Source organism: Fistularia commersonii, chromosome 2, assembly GCF_037954325.1.
Source record: "Fistularia commersonii isolate RoL2024-O1a breed Wild chromosome 2, RoL_Fcom_v1.0, whole genome shotgun sequence".
Lineage (NCBI taxonomy): Eukaryota > Metazoa > Chordata > Actinopteri > Syngnathiformes > Fistulariidae > Fistularia > Fistularia commersonii.
Window position 1 is genome coordinate 1,909,431 of NC_141285.1, and position 21,184 is coordinate 1,930,614.

Below are 21,184 nucleotides of genomic sequence, written 5' to 3' on the forward strand. Positions count from 1 at the left end.
AGACTCCCGTGACTCAGATTGCCTTTCCAGAAAAATTCTTAGATCTTGAGTCTCCCACAACTCTGATCGCCTGTCCTCGTAAGTTCCTGAGACACCTGGGACTCCCGCAACTCTGATCACCTTTCCTCAAAAGTTCCGAGTTCTGAGACTTCCGCGATTCAGATCGCCTTTCCACAAAAGTTCCTAGATCTCGAGACTCCCCCAACTCAGATCCCCTTTCCTCACAAGTTCCTGAGACTCGCGTGACTCTGGTTCCCTTTCCTTGCAAGTTCCTTAGACTCCTGAGACTCCAGCGACTCTGATCGCCTTTCCTCACAAGTTCCTGGGACTCCCGCGATTCAGATCGCCTTTCCTTGCAAGTTCCTGAGACTCCTGCAACTCAGATCGCCTTTCCACAAAAGTTCCTAGATCTTGAGACTCCCCCAACTCTGATCTCCTTTAATTACAAGTTCCTGGGACTCCCGTGACTCTGATTGCCTTTCCTCACAAGTTCTTGAGACTCCTGTGACTCAGATCCCCCTTCTACAAAAGTTCCTAGATCCTGAGACTCCCACAACTCTGATCGCCTTTCCTCACAAGTTCCTGAGACTCCCGCCACTTCGATTGCCTTTCCTTGCAAGTTCCTAGTTCCTGAGACTCTCGCAATTCCGATCGCCTTTCTTCGCAAGTTCCTGAGACTCCCTTGACTCGACCCCAGAGGCAACCGGGATCCAGCAGTCTTCCATTCACTTCCCTCGTAAATAAACACCTTACCTCCTCAATGTTCTTGCGTTTGAATCAGGCGAATGCTGAAAATCATGACACAGCGGTTGGGATGGACAAAAATGATCCTGAATGGACAGCCCTCCCGAGATCCGAGCGCATCGCCGCCTCATCGATGAGGATAGTTGGGCTGAGTCGGATCGCCATGGCAACAGATTGTGTTAAGAGGCTGGAAATATTGACGGGGAAAGTATTTGTCAATCTGCGCTATTCTCAGCAGACTCATCATCCTAAAACCTGCTGAACAGAACCTTAATAATGTTTGTTTGTTTTTTTTAAACCGGCCCGTTGGTGTCTGACAGTATTTTAAGCCGGACACGATGTGTTAACATGCAATAATGCGGCAAAGTTTATACTCGTCTCCTACATCTCATTCATCGGGATCTCTGTTTACCAGCCGTTATCCCAGATTCAACAGTGCAACTGGAGCCGATCTCCTCGCTTTAACGCCGTGACCATAATTGGCTCGTAAGCTCGCGGAGGAGGCGACGACCAGGTGGTCTGCGTCTGCCGTGTGTCATCGCAACATAAACACCGGCTCGCCGTTCATTAGTCACCGCATCGAACAGCAACACCATTCCGCAGCTGATGGGCTGGAAACTGGCTCGGTAAATGCTTTTAAAGGCAAGCGACTCAGATGTGCGATTGTGTGACTGTGACTCATGAAACAGGAGGAAAGCTATCCGAGGCCGATAAATCCCTGTTTATACGAGGAACGACTATTAAAAAGAACGTGACCCACCTTTGGCACAAGAGCCACGAGATGCCGGTCTCCTCGATTCATCAGAAATTTGCGCAAACCTGAGGCCTACATCCTGAGGATATCCGTAACTTCCCTTGCACATGCAAGTAATCAGTCAGGAATCGGTGTAAAAATAATGTGACTTTTATGGTTCAAACCTGATTTCTCTTTCGAAGGAGAAATTCAAGTCCTGCTGCCACAAGAAGAAGATTTCGACAAGACAGGGATTGTCCAAAGACAGGGATTAGATTTTATACATACCGAGATAGTAGCATACGAGCAGAAGTTTTGCTAATTTTAATTTTCAGTGTTCGCAAAAAGGTGTGTTTGGAGATGATGTGAGCAGTCAGCTGACGAGTTTCTGCACAGAGAACGACCAACAAAGATCTTTCCAGCTACACCACTAGTTGTAAATATTTGTTCCAGCGACGTAAAAGCGATGATACAGTCTGTCAACACGTTTTGGTTTGTGTCAAAAACCTTTTCACTCGTCGGCCGCCATTGTTGTTTACGTTGCAATGCTGTCTGGGTGGTGATGTCATGAGGTTGCACTGGACTTGTTTTCGCGTACGGTGTGAACTTTTGCAACCTTTCCCATTTGAAACATTGAAGGGAGGAGGCTAACGCTGAAGACGGAAGTCAAAATAAGACGAATACATGGCGCAAAGAGGGGAGCGTGGGTCAAAGTCGTTGCGTTGCTATGCTAACATAGTTTTACGTAGCTCCATTTTTTGTCATCGGCTGTTCACCGTAGGCTTACGCAGCTGTGCTGCCTGACGGGGTGACCTGCCGCTACCTGCTACTTAGCGGTAGCGGGGTTGTTGACATCTGGCGTCTCCTTGCCTGTGGCGTTTCTTCGTTTTCTGAAGGCCTTTTGTATGATTGAGAAAAGAAACTGTCGACATGGCGTTTGACTCGAGTGTCTGTTTAAAACTAGCAGAACCCGTGAGCTGTTTCAGCAGCTTAGCCTAGCTAAATATGTCATCTGGAGAGAAGCGGCGAGAACATTGCCGCGGGTCCTTAGGAAGCTGCGTACGTCCACAATTTCCCACTCCTTCCTTCTCTTCTTGTCACTTGGAAAGCTGTGTAGCCTAGCATCAGTCCCTTTGTTTCCCTTGGACTGGAAATTTCCCCCTAATGCAGCACAATGTGGCATTATTAGCATATATATCGTACTGTACCGTTCGCTAACACTAACTTTTGGCTAATGGTTAGCGAAAGTTATTAGCGTGACCAATGTGGCATTATTAGCGTATATACCGTACCGTACCATCTATACACCAAGCCAGTGTTAGTGTTAGCAAAAGCTAACACTAAGCCATAGTTAAGAGCGCAACCTCAGTATTGCGCTAGTAAAACAATGGGTAAAAATATGTGATTTAGATTTTAAAGAAACAATTCTTTGTGCTTTTTTAACACTGCATTCTAGCATGAAACAAACAATGTAGCATATGCCTGTTTTTAATTCTGATGCTTACAAGAATTGTTTTCTGTCACGATAGCAAATCACCGGAAGCTCAGCTCCTAATGTATCTTTTTTTAATGGAGCAAAATTGTCCCATTTTTGCACTCGACAAACGATATATTTGCTAAATCAACATTGGTTTAACACTAACCACAGTGAGCCAGCAGATACACTAGGATTTTCACATCGTGTTAATGTCGGCCCATTACATAAGTTGGTTAGCAGACCATGGAGAGAAGAAGAATTATATTATGATAAAATCTAATTTAAAGTCATTTCAAGCTACCGATAGCCGCTAGAACTTAATGTCAACACCCAAAGCCATTACCCAAAAGTGATTATACATCTTGAGGGAGCGTCTTTCCAGCAGCACGACACGTTTCCATGAAAAGGGCGCAGCCAGTGGACGCCACGCTTTAGTTTCCCTGTTTTGACCAACAAGAAAAGGAAGCGGCACAATGAACCCAACGCCATCGTCATCATCGGCAAGCATGAGTGCGTTTCGTGCATTACGACGTCTAAAATTCATCAAAATTGTCCACCTAGAAGGCACTGGGTAATTAGGGATATATAACATCAAAACAGGATAGAAACAAAAAGACGCTATCAAAAATTGAAATTTGAAGCTCTGCATGCAGCGCACTTCAATGTTTAAAACAAACCAGACCACACAGAGATGGGAAGATGGATCCTTCTATTTATCTATCGATGTAGAATGTCAGGCTTAAGCTTGGATTGTTGTAAAGGTCAAGTGAAGTCAGGTTTTATTTATCCTAAGCTGGGTGTCTGATGACAAAGAGATGGAAGGCAGAGGAGGAGTGAGGGTTGGAAGGCGCCGGCACGACGACCTCCTGCTAATAATAACAGTTTCACCGACAGGCTAATGATAACTGGTAATAGCTGGCATTACGCGCTAATATCTTCAATCCTCATGAAAGAAAATAATAACAATGGACGTCTGGCAAGATCCAGCCCCCCTTGGGAAGCTGCGAAATTACGCCAACCCGGGGAGGTTACCGTCATTTGTCGATGAAGGGACGTCGTGGAAATGTGAATATTTGACAAGAATGAAAATAAATACCATCACGGTTTACCTCCTGTGAGGGAAAAATCTATATGAATTGACCTTTCGGTGAACTCCCGCTCGTGTCGGCGTATAAATCATCCCGTGAAGTTTGTTTTTGAATCTTTTGCTTCACTGCCGATCAATTGTGATTCTTGTTTCACAAAAAAACATCCCGAAGAAAAAGCTTGATTTTATTATATTTATTTAAAATTCCCACCACACACACTCCCCTTAATATAGATGAAATGGACCGCCTGGAAATAGCTCAGTGTTGAGTTTTTCAAAGGGAATTAGAGAAAGCTTCAAGAACTGAAAAACAATATTTGTGGGCAGAAAGCTACAGAGATGATCCTTCTAAACCAGGGGTCGGCAACCCGCGGCTCTTCCATCTTTACACCGAGTGTCTTGGGAAAATAAATGATAAATATTTAATTGAAGTGTATTTCATTTGTGTTAATTCCTTTTTTTTAACTCTTAGTTCTAAATTGGAAGATTATTGTGATCTTGAAATATTAAATAAAATTATATTTATTATTTTTCGCCGCTCAAAATAACGTCACACTCGCCGGTATACCCGCCAGCCGGTAAAGTCCGGATTTGCAGATGCTGTGCGCAGAAGTTCAGGAGCAGAAGTCCCATAATCCAGGTAAAATAAATATTTATGAAGATATTTTGCAAATATTTATTTTTTTATTGTTTACTGACACAGTGATTTTTTCCCAATTTATCTTTAAAATTCAGGTCAAGGCTCCGCTACACGCTATTAAAGCCCAAAGCTCAAAATGAGTTCATTACATAAATAAAATTTAATTTTCTTCGTAATACTTTGTGAATTTCAGAGGCAACACACTTTACACTTGTTTATACAAAGTGTAAAGGTAATAAAAGGCAATATATACAGTGGTGCCTTTATTTTAGACGTCAAAAAGTAATTGCGGCTCCCAGTGTTTTCCGAGGAAACCGAGTCCAAATGGCTCTTTGGGTGTTACGGGTTGCCGAACCCTGGTTTAAAATAAACCGCCATTCTGTCGATGCATAAATGGAGTGTACTACCATTATACGGTTATATAAGATTAGCAAATAAAATGCAAAAAAACATTTATTTTTTCTGCCTTTTCTCCACGGCCCTACGCAGGGTTTTAATCACGCCCTCCTTGTTGTTCTCCACATTATAAGCCATCAGCTCCACCAGAGCCGTGAAGTCCTCCTCGGAATAGGTCAGGTTTTTGGTGGTGAACGGAGACTCGCTGCTCTTGACGTCCACCTCGCCGGCTTTCAGCTCTTCCTCCGTCTCACGCTTCACACCTGGAAAGGAAATCGGTTTCATTTTCTCGTCAACAAGACCGACGCGGATGCAGAAATCGTCCGAGACGGTTTACCGGGCTTTTTGAAATGTCTGAACGTGTCATTGACGAGCGGGAAATGGATCACAATCGGCGCCGTGGGATCGTCCTTGTCCTCAAACACGTAGAACTCCCTCTGAGGTTCCTTATCCAGACTGTCAAAATCCACTTTGGGAAAGGGCATTTTGTGGTCCTCGCAGAATTCGGACGTTTTCTTCAGCACCTAGGAGACAGTTTCAGAGCGAATCTGTTAGTGCCGATGGGACTTTCGGTTCCACCGTCACGTTCCTCACTGGTTTACTTTGAAGATGTTGTCCGGGTCCCATGAAAAGCTCAAGGAAATGATCACGTCCACATCTCGCGCCTTTTGAAGCACCGGGACCAAGCCGTTGTTTATGGCATGTCCGGAATCTACCAGATGAAGAGTTGGGTCTCTGGGCGTCAGGTTGTTGGGAAAGGCGTCAGGGTGCATTTCTGTGGAAGGGAAGATCATTAGCCATCTTAAAAAACTCATTTTCATCACATGGTTAAATGGGAGACATTCAAATGAGTGTCCAAGTTAGCATGATTTGAACAAAGAGGAAGGGATGATGGGGTCAGACATTAGCCATCTTAAAAAACTCATTTTCATCTTCATCTTCTTCTTCTTTCGGCTTTTCCCGTCAGGTGTCGCCACAGCGAGTCATCTTTCTCCATCTAACCCTATTCTCTGGATCCTCCTCTCTCACACCAACTACCTTCATATCTTCTCTCACTACGTCCATAAATCTTCTCTTTGGTCTTCCTCCAGACCTCTTGCCTTGCAGCTCCAATTCCAGCATCCGTCTACCAATGTATTCTCTATCCCTCCTCTGTCCATGACCCAACCATCTCAGTCTGGCTTCTCTGACCTTCTCTCCAAAACATCTAACATGTGTTGTTCCTCTGATAGACTCATTCCTGATCCTCTCCATCCTGGTCACTCCCAAAGAGAACCTCAACATCTTCATCTCTGCAACCTCTAGTTCTGCCTGCTGTCTTTTGGTCACTGTAACAGTTTCTAGTCCAAACATCATCGCTGGTCTCGGCACTGTCTTGTACACCTTTCCTTTTATTCTGGCTGAAAGTCTTCTATCTCTTCGTACCCCTGACACTTTTCTCCACCACCTCCAACCTGCTTGGACCGTCTCTTCACCTCTTTTCCTCACTCTCCTACGCTCTGGACTGTTGACCCTAAGTACCTGAAATCCTCCAGCTTCTTGATCTCCACTCCCTGTAGCCTCACCGTTCCACCCGAGTTCCTCTCATTCACACACATATATTCTGTCTTGCTGTGACTAACCTTCATTCCTCTCCCTTCCAGAGCATACCTCCACCTCTCTAGATTTTCCTCTACCTGTTTTCTGCTCTCACTACAGATCACAATGTCATCTGCAAACATCATGGTCCATGGAGGTTCCTGTCTAACCTCATCTGTCAGCCTATCCATCACCACTGCAAACAAGAAGGGGCTCAGAGCTGATCCCTGATGGAGTCCCACCTCCACCTTGAACTTCTCTGTTACCCCTACAGCACACCGCACCAGTGTCTCACAGCTAGCATACATGTCCTGCACCAGTCTAACATACTTCTCTGCCACTCCAGACTTCCTCATACAATACCATTACAAAACTAATTTTCACCATATTGTTAAATGGGAGACATTCAAATGAGTGTCCAAGTTAGCATGATTTGAACAAAGATGAAGGAATGATGGGGTCAGACATTTTGCAAGGATCGTCCAAAAACCAGACGCATAATGAATGCGTGGCTTGAATTACCTGTGAGAGCCTTGAAGTTGCTGTTTGTATTATAGTTGCAGTGCAGAGAGAAACCGTGCATGAAATTGTTCATTTCAGCAATGACGGGACGACTCGTGACGAAATTGCTCAAGATGCTGGTGATGTCTGTATCTGGCTTGATGCTGAGTGTTTCCAGAGAGTCTCGCTTTTTACAAACCTCTGTAGAAAGGAAACAATCAAAGCCATCATTTCTATATAGCGCGATATCTTTTGCTAATTTTTCCATAAGTGAGCCCTCACCCATGCAGCGACTGACATGGAAAACACGGCTACTGTGTTTGCTATTTTGAGTTCCTTGCAAATCTTGAAAAGAAGGCGAACCGTTGAAGGCTCAACTTTAATGTGAGCAAAAAAAAAAGTGATTTTTTTTTTCTGTTCGTTTGTCAAAAACATCTCCAATCGCGATCAATTAGTGCTATCGTGTCACCTGATACTGCCGCTTGATAATCCAGTAGCTGTAAAAATCTCAGGAAGTATGCGAGAGGGAAAAAAAAAGGCAAAATTCAGCCTGTTTACCAATTTCTGCCTCTTCTTTTCCGACCCAGGGGGACCAGGATTGCTTCGTCCCAGTGGCAAGAGTCCACAACTCTCCCAGGTTGATAGAAAAGATGCTGCTCCAAATCCCTGAGATTTAAAAGGAGACGTTCAGTTTCACATCAGCGAAACTGGAATGTAGAAACTGGTCGATTTCTCACCCAAGAGATACGGGATTCGTAGTTCTGGGAGTTTCTTGATGAGATGGCCGAGGAAGAAGTGACTCCCAAAGTCCTCGGTTTGGACAAACGCCCCGTACTTTTGGAAGCCCACCTCGTAGGGTGTAAATTCACACCACTCTGATTGTAGATTTTAAAAAAAAGCATGTTACTTGGAGAAAATCTTATCTGGTATTCTAATTTTTCAGGTCAAACCGGGTCCAGTCTTGGTCCCATTTAGGGTTGGAGCCAAAGCTACTTTAAAATATAATATTTACCGGCTTCAAACTGACCGCCCTTTACGTTCTCCTTCACGTTCACCGCGGTGTAGATGGGCAAAGGGTTCTGGCCGTCATTCACGGTGCTTCGCTGGTCCGACAGAGTGTTAGTGATTTTCTATAAACCGGGACACACAAAATATACTTTCAACAAAGATGAGTTTGATCAGCGGTTGTCATCATTCAAAGCTATGGATAAGTCACCTTCCCAAAGATGAGGTGCTCGATGACCAGGCCCAGCATGTCGATCAGGGACCCGGTGAAACCGTTCTTCTCTTTCTCCGCCATTTCTGCTCGGTAGTATTGCAGCTGGCGCAGCGTGAAGGCGCTCGTGAAGTTCTTGGTTATCTGTTCCTTCGCTGTTGAGATGCAGCTCTCCAAATTCTGCTGTGACCAGTTGTCCTCTTGATAAAGGGCAGACATGGCCCTTTTCACAATAGAAATACAGGATTTAAAAAAGCTGGTTCTCAAAAGACAATACAATGGTATGAAACATCATTGTTTTGACATTGATGGCATTTATGGCGTGGATTTTACTGTTAAAATCCAAATTTGTGAATTTCAATAGTTAGTGGGTGAGAATATCGTGACTTCTAAAATTTGGATGATTTTTTTTTTTTTTTTTTTATCATCGGTATCAAACCGTGAAACTTGAAACTCAACTGTCATTGAGTCACAATGACGACAACGATTGAGAGAAATTCAGTAATTTCTCAGAAATTTGCCAAATATGTAGTTTTTATTGTGTCAGGCCTGGTTATGACACAATACTGTATTTTACATGTAGATAATTTGGTATTATAATGTGTGATGACATTTTTTTTTTTATTCAGTTAGTGATTTTTATGTATTTTTTCAAATTGTAGATTTATTCCTCGGGCCGAATTGGACACCCCGGTGGGCCGGTATCGGCCCGCGGGCCGTACGTTTGACACCCCTGGTCGATGCCATTATCCTGCACACATGTCAACTTTATACAGTAAACAACCTCAAACAATTTCTGTTTCCTCAGCTAAATACTTGCTTTTATTCGAATAAAATTCCCTTTTTTCCGGGATATAAGCCACGACTGTTTTCCCACGCTTTGAATCTCGCGGCTTGCACATTAATGGGGATAATCTATGGATTTTTCTCTGCTAACGGCCATCAGGGGGCGCTTTAGCAAGACAGACACAAGATGTCGATGCAAAGAAGAAGAAGAAGAAGAAGATGCAAGTTTTTTTGCCAACGCTAAAAGTAGTGCGACACACTAAATATTTTTCACGCATTCATCATGTGAAAGCACGGGAAGATGCATATGATGCAGCTTTTAAGTTGAAAGCAATCGATCTGTCCGTCCAGGAAGGAAAATAGAGCTGCTGCAAGTAAGCTTGCCGTTAATGAATCACGGAGAGACGTCGGAAACGGCAGCGTGAAGAAATGATTCAATGCCAAAAGCCTTTCAGAGGTCATAAAAGCAGATGGCCTGAAGTTGAAAACGTTCTTGAGGACTGGGTGAACACAGATCCGACTGAAAGCCACAACAATCGCCAGCCAAATGGATATTGAAGATTTTAAAGATGGACTGTCACGGTGATTCAGATTTATGAGACGAAAAGGCCTCTCCGTCAGTGACTACGGGGAAAAAGTTGCAAACTTCCACAGATTTATTGAAACAAAAAAAGCCGAGAATTCCATCGGACTGGACGACATCATAAATACGCATGAAGTAAGGATGAGGTTTGACCTCCCTCTAACCAGGACCATTAACAAGGCAGGTGCGTCATCCAGAACGATTTTCACCTGTGTTTTTAGATTTTTAAGCGTATAAATGTGCCAAAAGACAAACTCCTAAAACACATAGTCATTAAAAAGGATGGCTAGAAAGCCTAATAAATGAATGGTGAACAGAGTGCTATAAGAATAAGAATAAGAACAACTTTATTTATCCCCCAAAAAAACTGTTGTTCCAGAGTTACAAGAAAAATATAAAAATGATAAATAATAGTAGAAATTTGAGTAAACAGTAAAAAAAAAAAAAGGGGGGGGAATAAAAAATACAAATAAACTATAAAGTGTCTTAAGTAAGAAGTGAAAGGTTAGGAGTGCACAAGAGAATGAAAAAATATTGTACATGTAACTATGTTTGGACTTTTTCAACAAAAAAAGGCATTGCTTGTTTTGGACAGTATGAGGGCCAATATAACAGATTCTGTGAAAGCAGCCATCAAGAGAACAAACTTAATTCCAGCTATGATTCCTGGAGTTTTCACAGCCACTCGACATTGATGTGAATCGTGCATTTAAAGCGGCACTCCGAGAAATCGTTCACAAAAAGCGTCCGCATGCGAGGAGCATACAGAGCAGGCTGAAAGAAGCCACGATCCGACACTGAAGAAGAAGTGATTTCAGTGAAAGACACATTCACAAAAATCTCTTTGTGTAAATATCTCATTTCACAACCTGAATATATGTAAAAAAGTTTTTTTTCTTTTAAAATGAAGTGGGCGCGGCTTATATTCCAGTGCGCCTTATAGTCCGGAAAATATGGTACATAATCCTATCACTTTCGTCTGAGGTATGACTTCATCAGATGTGTTTTCTTTGCACATCCTCAACGTTCCCCATGACAACTCGATTTTTTTATCCTCGTTGGCGTCACTCCCTTCGCGTCCCTCCCAAACCCCACGGACACACCAGGCCATTGCCAAAAGGACACAGCAGAGGGTGAAACAATGAAACCCACCAGGTGGATCCAGAGACCCCGGTGATGTAAGCCACAGTATCCAGGAGCCCCGTGTCCTTCAGACCTCTCAGACATCCGAGCAGACCCGTCATCGCTCTGGTCCCGCCCCCTGACGCCGCCACCGCTATGGTCGGCACCTGGATAGAAAATAGAAATTGCCCTAATGGTAATCACCATAGACCACAGGTGTCAAACTCAAGGCCCGCGGGCCAATTATGGCCCGCCATGCCATTTTCTGTGGCCCGCGAGAACGTCTTAAAAGGTCTTAAAATGAATAAGACCATAAACTGCATTTTGCACAATTCATGCCGATCATGTTACCCGCCAAGTGACGGCATACCGCCATTAGAGGACAGTGTATCCACATCAATGTGATTTTCAACAAGTGGAATTGAGAAACACTTTTGATCCCTAAAATGTCCAGGAAGAGAAAAGTTGATACAGATGGAAGGCTGTTTCAAGAAAGATGGGAAGACATGTTTTTGCTTTAAGGAGAAAAAAATGGTATGTCTGTTTTTTTGTGTTATGAGGCAGTGTTGCGTGTCAAAGCGTAAAATATACGTCTGCATTTTGACACCAAAAACGGAGCTACGTATGCTAAAGTTAGCCTTCCAGAAAAGCCGAAACTACAATGGCACCAAAAACACCAGCAGTGAAAGCTAGCTTTGGAACAGAATGAGTAAACATCATTTTTTTACATCCATGCAAATGCATATGTAACATTTTGGATTTGAATGAGTCATAAATTCAGAGTTTTTTTTAACATGAAGGCGTAGTTACCTTTATTTTACATGACATTTGGTTACATTTATACTGTTACCGTATACCAAACCCTAACCTGGGCGTCACTCTGATGAGCTGCACTCTAATATTTACAGTTTAGCTCAATTAAGAAACATTCAAATCAAGACCCTCTGTCATCTGTAGGTGTTGTATAAACATTTCTCGTAGGATATTTTGTCCATATGCTGATCCTGACACTCAATATTATATTTTTCCCAGCAACTTTTTGGATACATTCTGGTTCTTTGTTGCCTGTTTAAAACCAAACAGCTCATCTACGAATCATGATCAAATTAAACCACTAACTAACAAACATCTTGGTTAGCATGGAGAGAAAGTAAACTTACAAGCAACCCGTCGAGTGTGATTATCTTTAAAACGGTAAATGACTTCTGCTAAGTGCTAAACATGGACTGGAGCTGTGGTTGCCTCGTACCTTCTCAGGGTCAAGTGGAGATTTCAGGCCTAAGAGCTTCTCCAAGCTCCGGCCAACGATGACCTTTCTCTTCTTCAAAAACTCGCTTTCTTCCTGTGAAATGTTGGTATCCAGGCGGACGGCGAGATCCTCCTCACCACTGCAGGATTTTTATTTTTCAATTTTTTTTCACAAAATGTATTTACATGAGCAGAAGAAATCTTACCCTTCTTGAGCCTCCAAATCCAAATCAACCGTTTTCTGAAATGAGAAAAAGTCATCAACCAACTATGTCTGGCTTTTAAAATATTTTTAGTCAAGTATATTTTTTGCAGTTTAAACCTTTTCCACATTACAGTTTGCAAATTCTGTGCCGGTCCATTTGTTTCCCTTTCTTTATTGGCGATAAAGCTTAATTTTAATATGAATTTTATATTCCTTGCAGGTGGAGATACAAAAAGTTTTGGTTGCCTCATATTCCAGTCTGTTCTTACATCAAAATAGGTATGTTGTGAACCTTTACATTTATTACCATTGTAATTTTCCCTTCTGACCCTGGTGTCAAAAAAGGATAAGCCACTTATTTTGTCGAAATCTTCCTGCCGCAGCTTCTGGACTTGAATTTCTTCAGTTCTGAACTCTGGGATGAGGGTTGACAACATCTTCAAGTGGAGATATTCAAGTCCAGTTGCCACGACAGGAAGCTTTCAACAAGAATTCACCATAACCTCCACAGGCATAAGCTACTCATCGTATTCTGGCCTATCTACGCTTTTAGGCCTCTTACCCAAATATTCTTATTTCTCATAGTAGCAAGTTTGAAGACCTGTGTGTCTGGAATGCAAAGCAAGAACGACATCGCTGTCCCAAACAGTGGGACCCTTAAAACAACAAAGATCCCACGCCTTGTGAGATCACTCATATTACAGCTATCTGAGCTCATAGTCTCTTAGAATAATAGAGTGATTTGAGATTTTATTCGACTGGATCAACGATGAAATTGAATTGCATATAGCACTGGTGCACTGACGTGACCTTTTGGATCTGTAGTCCCGAATTCTTGCACCCATACCGAGCTTGCGAAAAGAGGGGAGGCAGTTGATGGATTCTTACCTGGTCAACTACAAGGGATACTTGGGCCTTATGTTGGTCTGGAAGGAGTTGTAGCTGTGCAGAGTTTTCCAATGAAGCCTCAGACTTGATGTCAGTATGAGAGGCCTAAACGATACAAGGACACTCCTTCTTTATCCTTCTTGTGTGAACAAGGGAAGTTCATCAAGACACTACTACTGTCAAAGAAATATTTGGGTGAAATGCAAATAATCCTGTCTAAAGTCAGAGGTCCAAAAATTGGGTCAGGGCTTTATTGACAGAAACCAGATACAACTTTAAAAGGGTGAAGTAAGTAAACAAAATCAGAAGGAAAATCTCAAGGAAAAAATTTGCATCTTTGAAAAATATGACCCAATGATAGGTCACCGGGGCTTGGGCTACAACAAACTGCAACTTCCCCTTCCCATAGGAGGAAGAGCCAAAGGTGTCGGGCCCAAGTGTGACCTGGGTTGTAGCCAAAGGCAGGGACCTTGGCGATCCAGTCTTTGACTGCAGAACCTGGCTCCAGGAACATGGACTGTCGCCTCTCTGGATGTTGACTAGATGTTGTCAGGCTTGCATCAAAGCACAGCTTAGGCTGCTAAACCAGTCTCTTCCAGAGGTTGTCGGACTCGCTACTTTTATGGCATCAACCCCAGTGAGAGGTGGCAAGAAGTTTATGGGCATACTTGTTGCCCCCAGCCCAGTACCTGTAAGTTGGGGTTCACCCCAGTGGGTGACGGGGTAGCATCCCTCCAACTTTGGGACAGGGGACAGGTTCTGGCTCGAATTTGTGTCTCTGCACTGAATAGCCCCTTAGAGTACCCACCATTTCTGTATCCAGACCATCGGGAGCGACTGGGGGCTCTGTATATTGCCCGAGGATACCGAGGCATGCAGACAACCCAACTTCTCCAACCTAGTGTTCTCAGATTCTGTCTCCATAAATTATAACGGACGACCAAATCTTCTTCCTGAGGTTGACCCGAGGTTGTTTTTCTGTCACCTCTTGTCACCTTCTCATGTCTCCTTTTGAATCTTAATTTTGAGGCAACGTTCAGAACTGTGTATTCTGGGAAACTCTGACAACTGGTTCCAATAGGAACAAGTTAAACTTACCTCTACTCCCAGTTCTGTGTCCAAGTCCCGGTTGATGTGGAAACGCAGTTTGGGAATGTCCTTTGAAGAGAGTTTTTGATTCTCCTGAAAGGCTCCTTTAAGTTTGAACATTTTCCCAATGACACCTGATCAAAAAAAAGCCAGCATACAAGATACTGATTAGAGGTTCATTGGATCCTGGTCCCTACAGTTTTCTTTGTGAAAAGGTGCAGGATTAAAATTGAAATTGATCGGGGAAAGTGTCTAATGTACGTGAGTAAGTAAGACATCAATGGCTATTTATTGCGCAATGGATGGATACAAGACGTAAATAAATATAGTCTACATATAACCTAGTCATTGTTATAGTTTCACTTTCAGGCTGGTTACAGTCCAGTGCCAGTGTCACCTTTACTGTTGGGTTCAACATTTGTTCTGTCATCCAGTTTGGATAATCAGGCTATGAATCAGAGGTGACGCATGGCCAGTCCTTGGGAATTACACCACATAGGGTGCAATGGAGTAAAAAGAAATAAACTATTCGTGTTAGACTCCTTCAATAACAAGCAGCTGGGCGTCCAAACAACATTATAGTGAAAACAAACTTTAAGACTATGACCAGAAACAGTCACCAACTCACTTGAGATTTCAAGTAGCTTGTTGATGGAGATGTCCAGTGCTGAGAGTGGAGCCGCCTGGGGGAGAAAGGAAGCAGAGTCCCACTCATACATGGCACTGCTTGGGATTTAACATGAATGCAAGCTATCCAAGGACTTTGCCAGATTGTACACATGACTTGTATGTTCTTCTTCCTCTGCAACCTAGTTCAGTCCTAAGGCAAATCAAATTACTTGAACTCCCCAGGCCTCGGTTGGCTGACTCAGTCAAACCTTCACTCCGATTGGACACTTTGATTGGAAACGTTGAGTGTTATGCTGAGGTTGTAAACAAACTATTTGGCTGGTGGGCCAAAGAAGACGAGTTCAGTTGAGGATCCCTTCACGGGGAAGCGATGGCTCGTATTCAAGACATGCCAGGAAAACAAAGAAAAAAAGACGCCGAGAGGCTTCCTGGAAATAAGACTGACTTAACCCCGGTTAGATAACTGACTAGATCTTTAGATCTTCCGCAAACCGAACGCAAAGTCGGTAAACATCAGCCGACCGGAGGGCGAGTGACGGCTCTGAATCAAACCTACCAGGATGATTCCGTTGGAAAGGTACTCAGACATGGGCTCTGCGCTGAGACGGAAAGGAGAAAACACGACATGTCATTTTTGTGGATGTTGATTCATGCCGACTGGACTAGAAATGCTTTTCAAGGGTGATAATCTGTTACCTCTGAAGCAGCTCAAAATCAATCACGATTTCATCCTTTTGCTTTAAAAGTGAGAACAAGGGAGCGACAAGTCACCACATGTAGGTATGAAAGGTGCGCAAATTGCGTGATGTGTTTTCTGGCGCCTCCTTGTTTTACCTCAGTATTTAAGGTGAAGGTCATCGTCTCCCTTTTTCCCACCATGAGGCTGTGGAGGTCCACCAGAAGAGTGGAAATCATATCATCGCGCATGAAGGGGTCATCGTCGTACAACCTGACCTCCAAGACGTTCTGCGAAAAACGACGGGGGTTTTGATTTCGCTTCATCCGGATGTAGCTTTTTACCCATTTGTGTTTCTGGACCGCGATTGCGTTCCGTTTACTTTTAGATTTGACATGATCCTGAAGGTGAAGGTTTCGTTCCACTCCGGGTTGTATGTGTTGGACTTGGTGGAGGTGCGATGCGACCTCGCCGTCGCCGTTGGGAGAGAAAGGATGACGTAGCAGTCGGGCGCAGAAACTTAGAATGAATAAGAAAAGCGTTAACGATGAGCCGGATGGATGTCTTTTTTCCAAAAGATGACGAATTCGGTCGCTGCGCTTACAAATGTCACAACGTGTTTTTATTTTCGCTTCCCGTACAGTAACATCGAGCTTCTGGTAAGTCACCAGCTGTTTCTGTTGAAAGAATCAAAAACCCCCAAAAAAACAGACCATGTATACCTTCATCTTTTCAACGACAATGTAAAAAAGTGAGTATTTTCATCGCTTTCAGTTGGTGTGTCATTTTATTTACACATTATTAAATTATGAGAAAGGCTTGGCAAAGAATTGGGCGAAACAAAATGCAGTTTGTCCTTACCGTCAACTGGACATTTTTGACAACTTTGTGATCTCTTTCGGTAAAAGGGAAAGAAAGAAAGAAAACAGAACATAAATCTTTACTCGGTACGATAAATTCACAACGAAACCAAAGCAAAGAATGGGGTTACCTCTCCGTTAGCCTGAACGACAGCCAGAGCGTCCCCTTCAAACACAGAGAGGTGGAAAATGTAAATAAAACCCTGCACACAAACTTTCTGTTGCTTCACACTGATGTTTTTCATCTATTTTCTAAATATACAAGCCAAATTGCGATTATTTGACCAATTGCGACCAGGAAGTGATTATTTTCCCAAATGACCGATCGGTTGTTTGTTGTTTGTTTGTTTAAAAAAAAAAAAAAAAGTACAAAAAGGTTGGATTGATCACCTTTTCACTCAAGGAGAATAAAATTTGGAAAAATACTTTAGGTCCGGACTTAAACCCCCTAATCAGGGGTGTCAAACTCATTTTCACCGAGGGCCACGTCATTTTTGCCCTTAAAAGGCCTCATGTAACGATAACAGCATAAATGGGACTACATGTAACCAAATATAATGAAAAATGAATGTTGATACAATGCAATCTAATGGCGGGAAATGTATTTTATGGTCAATTCACACATTTGCTTATTTATTTAAAGACAGTTGAACCTTTTAAGACGTTCTGGCCACATAAAGTTACGTGGCGGGCCACATTTGGCCCGCGGGCCTTGAGTTTGGCACATGTGCCTGATATTATCATATATTTGTTTGCTTCTTGACACAAAGAGCTTTTCAAAAGCAGAATTTCTTCTGATTTACTTCTGAATTTTTCTTCTGAATTTTTCCTCTAAATTTCTTTTGTATTTTATGGTCAATTCACACATTTGACTTATTTTTTTGAAGACAGTCGGACTTTTTAAGACGTTCCTCTGGCCACATAAAGTTACGTGGCGGGCCACATTTGGCCCGCGGGCCTTGAGTTTGGCACATGTGCCTTATTGTATTATAAATATGTTTGCGTCTTGACACAAAGAGCTTTTCAAAAGCAGAATTTCTTCTGATTTTCTTCTGAATTTTTCTTCTGAATTTTTCTTCTGAATTTTTCTTCTGAATTTTTCTTCTGAATTTTTCTTCTGAATTTTTCTTCTGAATTTCTGCTGTATTTTATGGTCAATTCACACATTTGACTTATTTATTTGAAGACAGTCGGACCTTTTAAGACGTTCCTCTGGCCACATAAAGTTATGTGGCAGGCCACATTTGAGTTTGGCACATGTGCCTCATATTATCATATATTTGTTTGCGTCTTGACACAAAGAGCTTTTCAAAAGCAGAATTTCTTCTGACCGCAATCCTGATAATTTAATAGAATGTGCGCTTCCAGGGAAATTCATGTTGTGCAGCAGCTGCCAGGTAGCAGGATACCAACGTCGAGCACGGACTTGTTTATCTAATTGATACCTGAGGCCCCATTTGGAATTTCTTGGTTGTTTTCCTCCCGACGTCGAGTTCCATGATGTCAAAATCGTTCTTGCCAATTAAATCGTCGGGCATCAGGAGGTCGTTGTCATACAGGCATATCTGCAGAATGTTCTGGAGAGAAGGCACAGTCTTTGTAATGAGTTAACAAAGAAGAGATGACCAAAGAAGCTAATTTGGTGGAAAACATTTTGCTTTTCACTCACACATCATGTAGAGAGTTTCTGAAACATTCAAACACACAACTGACAAAAATGTAGAAGCGCTTGCATTTGCATGTTCACAAAGTATTTGCCATTTTCTTCTCCTTTCGTTTTTGTGTTTGCAGGTATTTTCTCCTTTTTTGGGGAGGATTCAACTTTGTTTCACATGTATGAGTACAGGGTGACGAAATGTCGTTTAGCATCGAACCAGAAGTAGCTCGGCAGCTTGGTCATTAGTATGTTGGTTTGAAAGCATTGTTGAGACGCATTTTGTAATAACATTGCATTTTGTAATAAACGTCCATAATGTAATAACTTTTTCATTTCATTTTGTAATAAAGACGCATTTTGTAATAAACTGCCCCAACGCATTTTGTAATAAATTTTGCCGCATTATGTAATAAGTTATTACATTTTGAGAAGATTATTACAAAATGCACTTGCAACTTTTTTATTCACTAGGAAATGTAATAACATGGTGCATTATGTAATAACAATTCTAAAGCATAGTTTATTCCTTTGCTAATTGTATTTTTTATTTTACTTTAAAGTATTTTACTTTAAAGTATTTGTAAAAGCTAGGCCTATTATTATTATCACTGTATTAGCCTAGTAGCAGAACTTAGCAATTACTATCAGTACACTATTCAAAGGTTGCATTAACAGAGAATATTCTATAAATTCCACGTTATTACATTTCCTAGAGAATTAAAAAGTGCATTTTGTAATAATCTTCTCAAAATGTAATAACTTATTACATAATGCGGCAAAATTTATTACAAAATGCGTCAGTTTATTACAAAATGCAGCTTTATTACAAAATGCGTCAGTTTATTACAAAATGCAGCTTTATTACAAAATGCGGCTTTATTACAAAACGAAATGAAAAAGTTATTACATTATGGATGTTTATTACAAAATGCACCGTTATTACAAAAAGCGGCTCAAGAGCAGTCAACGTCCATTTTCTGCATGAGGATCATAAATTCAAAGCCGAGCGAGGACATTCGATCTCCAGTTGGGTTCTTCGGAGGATTCTTGGTCTCACCTTGAGGCCGATGTTGACGACGAAGGTGAAGGATTCATTCCACTCTGGGCTCCTGCTGTTCATCACGGTTTTCGTCATGACAACCGTTTCGGACGTGGAGGGAAGACACAGAGTGACGTAGGCATCTGGTTCCTGCTCAGTGACTTGAAGGCAGAGAATAAGAATGAATGATAGATGATTCAATACCAGTCAAATAAACCACAAATAACTTGTGTTAATATCACAATGGGAGCTTTACGTACAATTATCTGTGCACGGGAGGTTCTCAGCCCTCAAGACCGTGATGATTAATTCCTGGCAGTTTATTTTTATCTTCTGTTGAAGCACAGAAAACAAAGACATTAAGAGGTGAAAACTCACATTTGGTTTCATTTTTATTTGATGATTGTATTTAACGAATGGTCGATCGGTTCGAATGTAACTGCACGAAACGGTGAAGGAAATCTTAGTTGTAAAACAAATTGGAACGATTAATAATTGGCGTTAATTGCATGTTTGCATAAACCACAACACCATAGCTGTTGAAGAAGCATTTTGTGGAGATACAAACATGAATGAACAGGCGAGCACGGCTGCAACGGGTCAATCAATGCAATTACAGACAAACAATAAATGCAATTAGAAGAAACAAACAAGCGATGAGAGTATATGATGGTGTCATCTGCATATGCATAGCTTGTCTATGTAAACTTTGAATGTAGTGGTTTTTACTTTTTTTTTTTGGTTACAAAACAAGTGTTTTGTCGTTTTGTGTGACAAGCCAAGCGCGTCAAAGGTTTCCAGAGAATCACTCAGTCGTCTGGCAAGCCTGTGCAAAAAGACAATTACCGGTTTTTGAAAGGGATTATTTCGCAACTGTTTTGCTCACAATCCAAATATGAAAAATTAAGAAATAATTAAAATTACGAAATACTCGAAATTAATGAAATCATTTAGTTTTGGATGTCAAATTTAGTTTTGGTCTGTAGAATAGAATTCATGGGTTTGGATATTTTCATCTCTGACAGGTAACCTTTTCGTGCACTTTATGCAATAACAGACGACGCAAAATGGTTCGCTTTTTCCTCGACACAACTCGTGCAAACGGAAATCACACAGCTGGAATAATATTAACATTCAGCAATTTTGCAAACAACAATAACAAGGAATGAACAAATTAGTCAGCAATGATACCAAATGAAATACAAGGAAAATGAAATTGGCAAGCGGTCAATGTTAAAATCCATGATAGTAAAATAGTAACCGACCTTTGCCATTGTGAACGCTGCTTCGAGGCTGCAAGGCTGCTGAGTGCTGGATCAAGATGGATAAAACGCTTTTATCTGTTGGTGTAAATTTGTAAGTGGAGACATGCTTGAGGGCTATGAAAAGATATTCATGATTGGACAAGTCTTTTCAGCGTGCACTCCCAGCTGTAACAGCCAATTTCTAAATTCAAAGAGATAAACAAGGACACGTCAAGAAGCATTGATGCACAAGTAAAAGGCAATGAAACAAGTTACAGCAGGAGTATATGCAAATACCAATCTTTAATATTGATTACGGTGTGCAGAATAATATGTGTTTCGTAGTGAAACTGTGGTCACAATGAAATTCTTGTTATGTTGTCCTCGGTGAAACCAGATATGTAGCAAAAAAAAAAAAAATTGCATTTTATTGCAACAGTGCAGAGAGATGTTAATTATGCATGATGTTTTTACTCGCAACGTTCTGCAGCTCCTACCGATCTGTGGTTTCACTTTGCTTAGTTGGAAGTTTATATCACTCACATGACTGCAGAAAAGACTAGTGCGACAAACAAAGGTTAACTCTCGAAGGATCCGACAAACAGTTTTTACAAGCAGTGACATTTGGAGATTGAAAATACGGGCATCCAGGTTGAATATACAGGACTGGCTCCGAAAATTAGAATATTGTGAAAAAGTTCTTTATCTTCTGTAATGCAATTACAAAAACAAAAATGTCATACATTCTGGATTCATTACAAATCAACTGAAATATTGCAAGCCTT

The 21,184-nt window shown here is 41.7% G+C and overlaps 1 protein-coding gene across 1 annotated transcript; it reads right to left on the reverse strand.

Moving 5' to 3' along the window:
• Positions 1 to 4,236: 4,236 nt before the first annotated feature.
• On the reverse strand, positions 4,237 to 20,455 carry pla2g4f.1 (phospholipase A2, group IVF, tandem duplicate 1). The gene is made up of 25 exons (XM_086161025.1): positions 20,421 to 20,455; positions 19,416 to 19,488; positions 19,174 to 19,316; positions 17,905 to 18,036; positions 16,591 to 16,625; positions 16,461 to 16,494; positions 16,204 to 16,276; positions 15,982 to 16,118; positions 15,758 to 15,889; positions 15,620 to 15,660; positions 15,480 to 15,522; positions 14,922 to 14,976; positions 14,303 to 14,427; positions 13,205 to 13,309; positions 12,318 to 12,352; positions 12,113 to 12,251; positions 10,894 to 11,030; positions 8,373 to 8,595; positions 8,169 to 8,286; positions 7,894 to 8,031; positions 7,715 to 7,822; positions 7,178 to 7,357; positions 5,680 to 5,852; positions 5,415 to 5,601; positions 4,237 to 5,340 (listed from the first exon to the last, which is right to left on the reverse strand). Exons 1-25 carry the CDS (start codon positions 20,427 to 20,429, stop codon positions 5,135 to 5,137), a joined length of 2,781 nt encoding a protein of 926 aa, XP_086017151.1. The 5' UTR covers positions 20,430 to 20,455; the 3' UTR covers positions 4,237 to 5,134.
• Positions 20,456 to 21,184: the final 729 nt, after the last annotated feature.

Excerpts from the sequence above, each read along its gene's own strand:
- pla2g4f.1 (XM_086161025.1), bottom strand. Across the intron at positions 16,119-16,203 it reads AAAAACACGTTGTGACATTT|TTTCTGCGCCCGACTGCTAC; the intron begins GTAAGCGCAGCG and ends ATTCATTCTAAG. Across the intron at positions 12,353-13,204 it reads TATCCCTTGTAGTTGACCAG|AAAACGGTTGATTTGGATTT; the intron begins GTAAGAATCCAT and ends TTCTCATTTCAG.